This window comes from Fistularia commersonii, chromosome 2 (genome assembly GCF_037954325.1).
Source record: "Fistularia commersonii isolate RoL2024-O1a breed Wild chromosome 2, RoL_Fcom_v1.0, whole genome shotgun sequence".
NCBI classification, from domain to species: domain Eukaryota; kingdom Metazoa; phylum Chordata; class Actinopteri; order Syngnathiformes; family Fistulariidae; genus Fistularia; species Fistularia commersonii.
This window is the reverse complement of record NC_141285.1, coordinates 10,529,839-10,543,269: the sequence shown is the minus strand read 5'-3', so window position 1 is coordinate 10,543,269 and position 13,431 is coordinate 10,529,839. Positions and strand designations below refer to the sequence as shown.

Genomic DNA, 13,431 nt, shown 5'->3' with positions numbered 1-13,431 from the left:
GACAGAAGGCAAGATTGCTCAACACACTGCCGCACTGACTCTGCAGCTACTTTGTCCAACATTTGCATTACCCTCATGCTTCTACAATATTATTAATTCTCAATTTCAAAGAGCCTTTGTAGTTATGTTTCTCAGTTAATCCCTGGTTTTGTTTTTTTGCGTGCAGATATAAACGACTGCAGGGACCAATGCCATAATGGGGGAACTTGCAAGGTATGTCATTCACCAAAACCATCCTGATTTCTGTTGCCATTTGTGGATTTTGCAAAGTTTATATTGTCATAGTGATTTTTTTTTTTTTTTACTCAAACCCAGAAACATTTACACAAGCATCTTTTCTAAATTGTCACTGTGAATTGTTCCCTCCAACTCAACCAAAGCTGTTCAATTAAAATCAAATCTTAGTGGACTGCATTTAGATGGGTGGCTAAGGGTGGGAGACATGCTACTTGACCACACAAGATTAAATTACTATAAACATTACAGTGTTCAGCCTTAGCCAGGAAAATGGTGTTGAGATAATTGCAGAGGAGTGATAATGATACTCTGAGCTCGTTGTCCATCTCACTCTTCATTCTGTCTTACTCTGAGGTTCTCATTCTTCCAAAGTAATTCATCTATTAACGCCCGATCCTGTGTCGCTCTCAGGACCTGGTCAATGGCTATCGGTGCATGTGCCCCCCTGGATTTGCCGGTGAGCACTGTGAGAGGGACATCGACGAGTGCTCAAGTTCACCATGTCTTAACGGCGGGCGCTGTCAGGATGAGGTGAACGGCTTTCAGTGCCTATGTCTGGCTGGCTTCTCAGGAAATCTTTGCCAGGTGAGACACGACATCCTCCCTGCTTTCATATCCCAACAGAAAGCGTTTGCCTCCCTGCCCCCATTCAGCCAGCTTTGCTGTATCTTTGGTTCGTTGTAAAGTTTTCCTGCTCCACCCTCTAAAATTGCTGTTGTTCCACAGTCCCTTTTAAAAGGGAATGCTTTGTTGAAGCTGCTCCTGGCTACAGCAGGATACATTCCTTAATGCTGAAGCCCAGACTCAGAGGACGGCTCCTATGTCTCTGTCTTGTTTTTCCCCTTCCTCCAAGTGCTGTGCGTGTTGTTTCCTGGCACAGCCTGTAGGGAGGATGCTGTGGGTTTTGCTCTGTTTAGTGTAGCAGAAACTATGTCAGCTATCAGGTTCACCGGTTTTCTATTCAATACCTTTCTGCCCTAGCTGGATATCGATTACTGCTCACCCAACCCATGTCAGAATGAGGCGGCATGCTTCAACCTAGCCACAGACTACTTCTGCTCTTGTCCAGAGGACTATGAAGGAAAAAATTGCTCACACCTCAAAGATCACTGCCGCACTACCACCTGCAAAGGTACGTGCAATAAGACCAACCTACCTATTTGATTTCCAGAAAGCTTCTGAAAGTTCTGCGTAGTGTTATAAGTGATCATGACCAGGACCGTTTATGTTTGATTGAATACATTACCTCCATGAGGGCAATAACTGTGTAGTTTTGAGCTGAAGCTACTCGGCCAATTTTCTCTCTTGGACAACTCCACCCCTCCCTCCATCTCAGCAAAGCTTTTCCGTTGATTCTCCCTCCTCTGAGTTCCCTGAAAATCTGGCAGAAGGTTGATAGAGGTGTGTGTGTGTGTGTGTGTGTGTTTCTAGTTATGACTTGGTGGGCTACCTCTTCTTTTCCCCCTCAATGAGTGTGCACTTTTGTGAGTGTGTGTAATTGAGTGAGCAGACCAACCACGGAGTCAGATACCAGACGGTGAGATTCTTTCTGCTCTTGGCAAGAATTAAGTGATTACGGGCGAGCAAATTCCACTCACTCTCCTAACCTAATCAGACAGGGGGAAAGGATTTTGGTGCGGAGTGCACAGGATCACTCTAAATTGCTTATGAAAGCATAACAGCTTATTGCTCTTTCTCCTGTCATTTGTTTTGTTCTGTTTCTCTAAATAATTTCAGTGATACTGTTCGAACGGTGTTCAAACATGTTGCATTAGCTGTTTATGGTTGACAGTGAGTGTCCATGCTCTGCATTTCTATAGTGATTGACAGCTGCACAGTCGCTGTGGCGTCCAACAGTACACCAGGAGGAGAGCGTTACATTTCATCAAACGTATGTGGACCTCACGGGCGCTGTCGGAGCCAAGCAGGAGGCCAGTTTAGCTGCGAGTGCCAGGAGGGTTTCAGAGGCACATACTGCCATGAGAGTAAGAACACTTTACACGCATACATAGGAAATGGCGATTTCCAAAAAAAAGAAGATGCCATTCCATCATGTATTATTTATCTGCTTTTTGCTTGCTTTTGCATAGATATCAATGACTGTGAAAGCAACCCCTGCCACAACGGAGGCACCTGCATCGACAAAGTCAGCGTGTACCAGTGCATCTGTGGCGATGGCTGGGAGGGAGACCACTGCGAAATCAGTAAGCGCAAGCTGTTGTCTTTTGACTTCGAAACAGGCCGAGCATGAGTAGATCAACACATTTCAACATAATAGTTTTTGTGATGAGTATTAGTATGCCACACATCAAACTGTCTGATATTCTCACCAGACATTGATGACTGCAGAACCAACCCCTGTCATAATGGAGGGACGTGTCGAGACCTGGTGACTGATTTCTTTTGCGAATGCAAGAATGGCTGGAAGGGAAAGACATGCCACTCCCGTAAGAGCCCCCCTCCACACACACACACACACACACACCCATGCAGTGTCTGTGCAAGCTCATGGTATTTGCTTATGGCTATGTATAATTATCGAATCTTCTATACAGTTTGTGTTTATTAAGACATAGGTCAGGGAGTTAAAGAACCCTAATATTTAAATGCTTGCTTCAGGTGAGAGCCAATGCGATGAAGCCACTTGTAACAATGGAGGCACCTGTTATGACGAGGGTAACACATTCCAGTGCAAGTGCTCCCCAGGATGGGAGGGGACGACCTGTAACATAGGTGAGTCACTGTGATTCGGCTTACCGTTTCATATATTCAGACACACGATGACGCTTGCCTTGTGGGAGAGCTTGGTCTGGTCTCCGATATTAAGCAGATCTGTCAGATCTGCAGGGCCCACAAACAGTTTTTATCCCTTTAGTCTGTCAACACTCCTTCTCTTCCCTTCTCCCTCACCCCTTTCTCTCTCTGCTTTGAGTGCTGACAGATAGCTGCTTGAATTCCCTGATTGCACTGACAGTTCACTTGCGTAATGCAGAATCCCCCAGAAATGGAAACCGGACCGAAATTAGCCAAATAAGAGTGTTGATATGACTGTACCATGTTTTTGAATAGTGGAGACTCATGGACAAAACATTCAGTGTTTTCTTTACTGAATGTTTTTTTTAAATCTGCTGCTTTTTTTTTTTTTTTGTCCGTTTTTTTTTCAGCCAAGAATTCGAGTTGTCTCCCAAACCCATGTGAGAATGGAGGCACCTGTGTGGTAACAGGAGATTCCTTTACCTGTGTCTGCAAAGAAGGCTGGGAGGGTCCCACGTGCACCCAGAGTGAGTGTTTCTTCTGTGGAGTGGCGGGTGGGATATTAGGAACCATTTGATGATGACGAACCTCTTTTTACCTTGTTCAAATGTATAGTCGGGCATCAGATTAAATATCACTTTGTTTGATCTTTACCCATTTTTCTAATTCTCTGCCTGGCTGCTTCCAGTTATGAAGGGAGATAGAATGAGAAAGGGGCTCAAACACAGGAAAGTGGAGACAGATGTTTCTTCCCCTTGTCCAACACACCCCTCTCTCCCCTCCAGTTGCATTCCTGTCCAAACAGTGACATGTCTGCTTGTTCTACAGCCCCGCTCTGCGCCTGTGATCCCCCTGCCCCGAGTGCATGTACTCCAAAACATAAATTCCCCAACTTTGGAAAGGGAGGGAGAAACGGGTGGAAATTTGGGTGTGGAATTGATGGTGGTGGTGGGAGGGGACTGGTATTCATTTTGATAGTTGAGAGTAGTCAGAATAAACAGGCGGCAGAGTCTGGGTCTGACTGACCCAAGACGCCTCTGCACATGCTCAGACGTGTTCTTTGCTGTTATGAGCGTCGAGCGTTCATACATCAGAAGAAAAACACTCATTGCTTTCCGTCACCCGCCTCTTCTCTGTTTCTCTTCCAGACACCAACGACTGCAGTCCCCACCCTTGGTAAGTGGAAGCCAAATGTTTCCTGTAGTTTAGGATTGATGTAAACAGGGTGTTCCTCCTGTTTCGTAGTTTCTCACCTGCAGGCTTTTTCTCTCACCGTCTCAGTGCTGAGAACCTGGCATACACCCTTCCCTGTCATTCCTGAGATGCAATCAACTAACCCACTCTTTGTGAACTCCCAGGCGTAACTCTGTTTAACCACACACACCACTAGAGCTCACTCCCAAAACCCATGCATTCTTGGCCCATTTATAAAAAAAAAAAAAAAAAAAAAAAGGTTGCTGAAATTGCCTGTAAGAAATGCTTGCTCTCAGCTGCTGTCGGGGGAAAAATTGCAGCTTCATATGGTATGATGTAAAGACTGCAGTTACAGATCGGTCTTTTAGAAGACTTGTGGAATCCCAGGATACACTCTAAAACTATCTTTTGTTTGCAGCTACAATAGTGGAACCTGTGTCGATGGGGACAACTGGTACCGGTGCGAGTGTGCCCCAGGCTTTGCAGGTCCAGACTGTCGGATCAGTGAGTATTAACCCTGCCCCCAGTTTGAGCCATCAGTTAGCGCAGGCCTGGACTACGAGACCATCCCAGCTGCTCCAAAAGCGAGGTCTAGCCAACCAATTATCTGTGCATTGGGCTGCAGGCCAGGCCGAGCCATTTCGGTGTCACTCCACCAGGCCTTGCTGCTGTCCCTCGGGGAAACTAGCTTAGCGGGCCAATAGCTAATCAGCCATGCTCTCTGACACTGATTACACAGATTGTTTTCCCTCTTAAAGGCTTTCAGATGGCCACATTCTTTCCCATTGCAAACCCTTTGTTCTATTAAGTCCAGCCTTTAGCTCCTACATACCTGCTAATGATGCTGCTTTATTATTGCTGAATGAGGTAAAACTGTCCAGTCCTGATTTAAAGCATGCTTTATTCATCATTATTTGTAGTAGTAGTAGTAGTAACTGTTTTTGTATGCATTTCTAAAATGGCATATTCCCCTCAGGGAATGTATCTACATAACAAGATTGTTGTGCAGGCTGATTAACCCGTTATCAGTTTGCTGTCTGATTTGAGCAATAACTTACCTTTCACTTCCCCTTTGATATAGATATTAACGAGTGCCAGTCAACTCCATGTGCTTTTGGCTCGACTTGTATCGATGAGATCAATGGATATCGCTGCTTGTGCCCACCAGACAGGACGGGACCCCATTGCCAAGAAGGTACTTGACATGATGATCTTACTGAAAATTAACAGTATAGGTTTGAATTACATCTTCTTTTTATTTATGCATTTCTGTAGCCTTTCTAGTACACAACATAAACAAAGAAAAAACCATCCGTCCTCTTGCCTACAGTGCATCTCGATCATGTTTTTGTAATTGGCTTAATTTTAGTGATATTCTGGCCATCATGGTATCTACCAGCTCTCGAATTAGATGATATTGGTCAAATTAGATTTCAGAAATCATGATTCTATCGTGTGAGAAAATTTGCAGCATTCATTTTTGTCTTCATTTGGAAATATTTTCAGTTGACCAAATTATACCCCCAGACTGGTTATAACCGGGTCTAACGTATAAGGTCTGTGGATTATCTTGAGCACTGAGGTGGGATATCTGAAAAGTGCTGAAAGTTGAACCTTTTTAAATTATTATTATTTTTTTTTTTGTCTCCTGCCCTTCACCATAGAATAATGCATTTGAGGAAAAGGCAGATATCTGTATCTGGCAGGTGCACCAGGTCTAGATCATTTCAAATAAAACCAGTTTTATAGGGGTGAGCAGTACTAACCAAATTGTCCATGGTCAATGACATGGAGAAATCCTTTCAGGATTGATCGAAATTCACCTTCTAATCAGTATTCTGTAAATTAGTGGTAAATAATAACTTTTTGGGGGGATAAAACCAGTTCACCTCTGAGTACTGGATGACCACGATCCCGCTTGACATCCCTCGCCCCCCCTTTTTGTAGTAGCTTAATAAATCCCCTTAAATTTGTAAGCTAGCTGATTAATTACATCACAAGTGGGTTGCTTTGTCAGTATTAATTAATTGACAAATTAAATATGGCTCACTCTGTAATTACATACTATTCAACTAAGAATGAAAAAATAAAAGCATCTTAAGTTTGTTCTCTTTAATCCCACTGTACCACATTTAATGATCAGAGCAGTAGCATTACAATCACACTGTTTAATAGCTAATGCAATGGCTTCTGTTTTAACACAGTGACAAGAAAGCCCTGCTCCATCAATGGACACGTTGTTCTTGATGGGGTCAAGTGGGACGAAGACTGCAACACTTGTCACTGTTGCAACGGAAAAGTTGTATGTACAAAGGTATTTATCATGCAATTCATGTGTATTCAACCTTTTAGTCTTCATTACTGGGAGTGGGTGTGACTTAAAAGCTCAGAACTTCTGCTAGTGACTGTTTAGACTGGAAAGCATCGGCGTTTGGGTGCCAAAACATCATTGAGATGGAGATGACTAGGGCGTATCAAATTCTGTTGAAAGATATTGCAGGTTGTTTTGAATAGAAACACAGTGGCACTGTTTGTAATTGGATTACATGCCACAGCGTTTCTCTTGCACTCTCACTGGTTGTGAGGTTTGTTGATACAATATAGTCACTGTGTGATAATATACTGCGTAAATGGTGTCCATTCGTCCATTCATAACCAGGTACTGACTAAAGTTGAAGTTGGCATGCGTGCTTGTGTGCGTGCGTGCGTGCGTGCGTGCGTGTTTTTGTGTTTGTTTGTTTGTTTTGTTTTTTTTAATGACAGTTTTACTTATTTGGGAAGTTGCAGAATTTGTCTCAGTAAAACTTTATAAGAGAGCTCTGTGTTTTTAAGGATTCCTTTGAGGCTCTGCACAGGTACAATCTTACTGGAAGATTTAAGAAATATATAAATCATTTGTAAGTGAAGACTGCGACCAATTGAATTCCTTCAATTACAACATGATGTCTAATAGTTGATATAAATCAGAGGAGCACGCTTCAGTTGTTTTTTTGTTCAGTAAAACAAATACCCATCAGTTAAAGGAAAATCTTTTGAAATTGAACATTTTTAAATATTCAATTAAATTCAGGTAAAATATCTCTTCTAATTTGTAGGTAATCGATATCTGAGATGCGTAAACAGTCATTTCAACAACTGATAACAAGCTCTTGTTAATGCAGGAAACTTAATGTGATGTGGGGGCACGATACACACAACTTTTTCTCTTGAAGCGTAATGATGGTCGAATGAATCCCAAGAAACATTGTCTTAAAGCAAAAAAAAAAAAAATACCAGAATGCTGATGTCAGCCTCCACCTCAGTATTTTACCAACATTTCTGATATGGTTCTTTGTAATTACAGGTCTCCTAAATTTTCCCATATTCACTTACTCTACTCTCTCCTAGATGTGGTGCGGTCCTATGACATGCCACCTTGGTGCAAAAGGTCGAGGCGGGTGTCCTCCGGGCCAGACCTGTATTCCTATCAGGGAGGGTCACTGTTTCAAGAAGTCTTGTCTTGGCTATGGAGAGTGCTGGCGCTCTAACCCTCCCCCACCCATTGCCAAATGCCACCCAAGCTCCGGTTACCAGGACAATAGCTGCGCCAACATCACATTCAAATTCAACAAAGACAACTTGACCTCGGTGAGTCATAAAGACATTGAATTTGGGGGTTTTAAGTTTATTTACAGATTTTTTTTTCCAATCAACTTTTCCTCCGCAGTTATTCTGGGCAGATATGTACGCAACTTTTTCTCTCCCCTTTGTCTTCATCTTGTTAACTCCTTCCAAGATTCGATGCTCCTGAGAATCGGGCATTTAGGGCTTTGACTCAAGCCAGTCCTCCTCCAACCTGACCGCACAGCGAGATTAGTTTCAGGATCATGTGGATTTAAGCAACACAGGACCACTGGCAACTCTGTCACCACATGAGCTCATCATTTGCCAGTTGCCTAATAAGCATGACAGCAGATAGTGACAAGCATGAGTCATTGGTCTTTAATCTAAATGAGGAGGACCTCAACCAGATCGCTCACTGAACCTACTGCCAAATGCAGGCCCGGCTCTCCCGTCACTCTTTTCGATTTGCACCGTTTTCTATTTGCATTTACATGAGCTTAATTTTGTCCCCCCTGTGTCTAGGATTTAACTGTGGAGAATGTGTGTAAGCAGCTGAGAGGCTTGTACGTTGTGAAGAATTTCTCCTTGGAACATTCTGTGTCCATAACCTGTGACCCCTCGTTCTCGGCCAGCAACGAGATCCATGTCTGCATTGTAAGGACCTTCCCACCCCAAAAGTGATCTAAGTCTGACACCCCCCTTGCTTGCCTCTCTTAATGCATGCTCAGAAAATTCTTTGATTCAGTGGCTGCAGTATGTGATGTAGGTTGCAGTGTATCATCAGTTGATGGCGGGATGAGATAGACTTCAAACCTAATCCTACTGATTCAAACCTCTCTCTTCACACCTGTAGTCAACTGATGACCATCGGCCAGATCGGAATCCCATCAAGGAAATCACCGAGCGGATAATCGACCTGGTTAGCAAACGCAACGGGAACAACACCATACTCTCCTCTATCGTGGAGGTCCGCGTGCCAAGTCAAAGCAAAAATGGTGAGACCCACTTCAAGTATTGTGAGGTTTTCTAGACCTGCATGAAAAAAGGATTGTTTTTTTTTTTTTTTTTTTTTTTGCAAAGTTGGAATGAGATAGCACTATGCCCAGAAAATGACTACACCCCCAAATATTTCCAAATCCTCCTACACAAGTGACATGACAAGGTTTGCCAACTCAAGGCAGTTTCAGTTGAGTGTAAAAAGAGTCAAGCCAGGATTTGGATGGAAAGAGGAGAGAGCTGCTTGGCCCTTTGGTGTTAGATTTGCTCAACTGTGACTGCCTGGACTTGTACTAATACTCCTGCATGTGTCCACCATTCATCACCACTGTGACAGCAGACTGTGGCCACCGCCAAATGGGAGGCTTCAGGTCGGGTTGCAATTGTAAAAGTATAGTAATTTGCAAGTTTCCTAAAGGCCATTGTTTTTTGGGACCGTCTTTTTAGCGGAGAGGAGATTGAATTATACCTTTTGGCTTTTTTATTTACCCTGTGCTTTTTTTTTTTTTTTATTTCTTCAGAGTACCTGGTGCCCCTCCTCAGCTCCATCTTCATTGTTATCTGGGTCCTTCTACTCATCTGCATCTTGTTGTGGTGTATGCGTCGGCGGCGGAAACAAACCAACCACAATGGCACATCGGCAACCATCTCCGAGGACAACACCACCAATAATGTGCGAGAACAGCTGAATCAGATCAAGAATCCCATAGAGAAGCACGTGGGCCTGACGGTGGCCATTAAAGACTACGAAAACAAGAATTCCCTCATTGCCAAAATAAGGACAAATCATCCCGAGGGGGATGAGGACAACAAGGAAAGGCACTTACAGAAGGGCCACTTTGCCAAACAGCCAGCATACACACTGGTGGAGAGGGACGAGAAGACGCCCATCTCCAGCCCCAACTCTACATCCAAACATCCAAATTGGACTAATAAACAGGACAACAGAGACTTGGAGACGGCAAACAGCATAAACAGGATGGACTACATAGTATAGCAGACAGCTGTGTTGCTGTGCAACCAAGCCTAATGCCTTCATACCCTGGTGGTGGGTGAAACAGGGGAGCTTTGGCATGTGTAGTTAGGAAACTGTCATGTCAGTCGTGACCCTGCAGTATTTTCAGATATTCCCCATGTTAATTTAAGTTTTGACAAGCTGGCTTACACTGGCAGTGACAGTTGCTTTGGTTGGCTGGAAACACAAGGCACTGATATACATTTCACTGTAGAACTAGTTGCAGAAGTTTTTGCCTCAGCATTTCACCCCCTCCCCCCCTTCTTTTTTTTTTTTCTTTTTTTTTTTTTTTTATTGGACACATGGAATGGGCTCCTGGTGTAATTGTTGTACAATGACTAAAATTACCCGACGTGTTCAGCACTAGAGCTAATTATTTTTAGTATGCGTTTTGAGTTCTTTCTAGTTCCGTTTGGAGAAAGTGCCTTTTTCAGCTTTGTACTTTAGCAACTGTCAAAATAAGAAACAGATCAACTTTATTATTTATTTTTATTTTTGGGGGGAGGGCGGGAGGGAGGAGAAGGAGGGGGAGGAGGAGAAGCGGACAAGTTTGGTTCAATGTCAGCAGTTGCTGCCAATATGAAGAATTTATGTGTTGATTTAGAACATGTAGATATGTACATTTTTTTTTTTATTAATCATTGTGTATATTTGATTTATTAATTTAATAATCAAGAGCCTAAAGATATCATTCCTTTTTATTTATATGTTCTGTCTAGTTTGAAGGTTTTGATAGCTGTGGAGGCTTACCATTTCTTTCAATTTTTTTTTTTTTTTTTTTTTCTCCAAAGCCAAATTTCAGGATTTCAAAGAAGACAAAGAATAGGCACTTCTGGCCTGAAAGTCAACCCCCCCCTCACCCCCCAACACATTTCAAATTTCCCAATTTGTTGCAAGGACCTTCACTAAAAGCAAGTGAATTTGAAAGATCAGATCAGAAGATCACAGCTGCTCAGAGGGATGGACATGGTGGCAGACATATTGCTTGCCACCAATGGATTAATACAGGGAACAGAACCCTTTAGCAGCTTTACTCTAACCCATTGACATTTTTACATTTTTCCAAAAGCTGTTGAAATGCAACAACTTGCAAGCCAAGTCACATCAGTATGGCACCCCAGAATTCCCATTTGCTTCTGTCAGCATATTAGCTAGACAATGAGTACTTGAACAGAAGACTGGCAATGGGAACACTGTAGATCTAATATTATATACACTGCCTTGCTCTGCAAGTCTACTTTATTTCTGTGCACATTTCTTTTAAAGATGAGGCTCTTAAAGACAAACATGTTTTATCTCATTTGTTAACCCTTTGAGATCATGGCAAAGGGTATCTTTGAGATCATGGCATAGGTGTCCTATTTTTGACTTGTTATGAACTTGAGAATTGTGTTGATCTGGCAATATATTTTTGAAAGTCATATTTATTAAATATTTTGTATGAAAAGAGAATTAAAGTTGTCTTTGTTCTAGAGAGTCAGTTTGTGTAATGTTTTGAGAAAATGTCAGAGCATTCTGAAATGCATCTCGAACATTTGGTGTAGGAACTGAAATTCCTGTTTAGCTGGATACTGCATGTTGTAACAAGCCATCTTCCTACTGAGATGGTGTGGTGTTGTCCCTGCTAGTTAGTTTACTAAAGTCTAAAGTCATTGACTATCTGGCCTAAGAAGCTTTTGTGGAGTTCAACTAATCTACATGTACTAGTCTTTGGAATTTGTAGAGATTAAGCCAATGTCAGAGATCACCACCTCTTGAGAAAAACATGAGTTAAACTTTTTTTTTTTTTCCCTCCCTAAACCACCACATTCTTACATCCCAGATAAGATTTTGCTTCTGCCAGTGACTTGTCTCAGATTGCAATGGCTAATTCTGAGGGAGAATGGGACCAGAGAAGCCACCACTGCCTTATTAGTAACATCACTGTTGGATAGACTTTGACTGTCAAAGTGCTATAAGCCTGCTGGGACCATATTAAATTTCATGCTGGTTGCTTCCTGAACATTATCAGTCTATTTGCATACCCACAAAGACAAAGTATTTTTCCTGGTATAAACATGTTTATTTATCATAAAATGTCATTCTAGTAAAATAAAAAACTAAAACTTCAAAAAACACACAATGGGGTTACATTTCATCAAGACGGCCACCGAAGGTTTTGAATGGGGTGAGAGAAACACTCCGAAAGTGAGTGCCCGAGCACATACTCTGGATCCAAATAGTGTCAGGGTGTGAACAGAAGTTGTTTTAACCTGTTTTTCCTTAATAAAACAACATTTTGATACTGCTTATGTACAAAAACTTGACAGAAGTTCAGAGTTCAGTCTTGATGTTACATGCAAATTCAACTTCTATTTAAGGTGCCTGCCAAGCAATTTATGAGTTCAATCTGACAAAGAATGTTCATATCTGAAAAAGAGGTGATGAAATGAATCTGGAAACAGCAATCAATCACCCCAGAGCTCGAGCAGTGAAACTGGACAGTTTTCAGACACGTAGGAGCCAGTATTTCATACTGAAAACCATGACGTACTTCATGGCTCCTGCCTGTCTGAAATCCCCGATCTTTAACACAAAACCAAATCTAAACTCCAATTAAAGGTTCTTGACTTTCATTTGCGAGCCTCTCTTGACCACCACTACTTATGGGTGGAGGCTAAGTCTGTTTCAAGTATTTGACAAAGTGTAACTCAAACGCTCATGTACCAATTATGTGTTCGGCGTGTGTGTCTGTGTGAAGAGAATGGATATTGTAGTAAAACGTGATGCGTGTACAAATGCAAATCATCTGAGGAGACTGAACGGGGGTAAACATGTAGCTTGACACAATATCAGCTCTATCTCCGTGGCGTCAGGCATCTTTACTGTAGCCTGTCTCTCCCCCTCAGGACCTCTTCAGTCGTCGTAATCTAGAGGTTCTGGCCACATATTCACTCCCCTCCTTTCCAGTTGTGGATCTGGAACTAATAGAGGAGCCTGAGGATGCAAGTTTGACAGATAGGCCCCTCAGACTTGTGGCCAGCCTGTTTTGGTTTGTCTGTGCTGTGTTATTGCTTGTGAGGGGGAGCCTCTGGGCCCGTTTCCCTGGAGTAAGCAGCTCTACTTCCAGTGTGGTTTTCTTACACTCAGAGACTGGGAAAGCCTTGGACTCTGACTTGGTTTTGTCTGGAGGAAGGGGCGGCAATGGTAGAGGGTCATTCTTGAATGTCTGAGTGAAGTGTTCGGTGCTGGGAGTTTGCAGCGCGGCTGGAGGATTTCCAAGGCACGTCCTTTTGGCCCGCTGCGGGGCAGGGTCTTCGGCGTCACGTGGCTTACACCTCTGGCAATTCCTGGTTCCTGGGCTGAACTCACATGGGCAGAAAACTGCTGAGGCTTCATCTGGATTGACGCTGTCCGGAGCTCTACTCTCAGACTTGTTTTGAGCTTTCCCGATCTGATCTTTGGCTTCACTTAAAGATCTGAGACGGGGGACGTCCTCGCTCTCAGAGCCGGACACACACTCTTGCGGGTTAAATTCCGGCTGTCCCGTTTCGAATTCCCATCTCTGGTTTTCCGAACAGGACTTTTCTTCTATCTGCTGCTCCCCCTCACAGGAACCGCAGAATTCTCGCTGGACACTCGCTTTTTTGGCT

General features: G+C 43.0%; 2 protein-coding genes across 2 annotated transcripts in view; one reads left to right on the top strand and one right to left on the bottom strand.

The window, feature by feature from the left end:
• Positions 1–11,269, top strand: part of jag1b (jagged canonical Notch ligand 1b) — a 27,917-nt gene extending 16,648 nt beyond the window's left edge. Inside the window, exons 11-26 of the mRNA XM_086166977.1 lie at positions 167–213; positions 649–822; positions 1,219–1,369; positions 2,058–2,222; positions 2,328–2,441; positions 2,571–2,684; positions 2,857–2,970; positions 3,402–3,518; positions 4,140–4,167; positions 4,604–4,689; positions 5,267–5,380; positions 6,390–6,499; positions 7,573–7,812; positions 8,311–8,442; positions 8,642–8,783; positions 9,306–11,269. Coding sequence (XP_086023103.1) covers positions 167–213; positions 649–822; positions 1,219–1,369; positions 2,058–2,222; positions 2,328–2,441; positions 2,571–2,684; positions 2,857–2,970; positions 3,402–3,518; positions 4,140–4,167; positions 4,604–4,689; positions 5,267–5,380; positions 6,390–6,499; positions 7,573–7,812; positions 8,311–8,442; positions 8,642–8,783; positions 9,306–9,781 — 2,324 coding nt within the window. The 3' untranslated portion in view covers positions 9,782–11,269. The remainder of the gene's footprint in view (positions 1–166; positions 214–648; positions 823–1,218; positions 1,370–2,057; positions 2,223–2,327; positions 2,442–2,570; positions 2,685–2,856; positions 2,971–3,401; positions 3,519–4,139; positions 4,168–4,603; positions 4,690–5,266; positions 5,381–6,389; positions 6,500–7,572; positions 7,813–8,310; positions 8,443–8,641; positions 8,784–9,305) is intronic.
• slx4ip (SLX4 interacting protein) overlaps positions 10,545–13,431 on the bottom strand; it is a 37,028-nt gene continuing 34,141 nt past the window's right edge. Inside the window, exon 9 of the mRNA XM_086166990.1 lies at positions 10,545–13,431. Within this exon, the coding sequence (XP_086023116.1) occupies positions 12,684–13,431 (748 nt within the window). The 3' untranslated portion in view covers positions 10,545–12,683.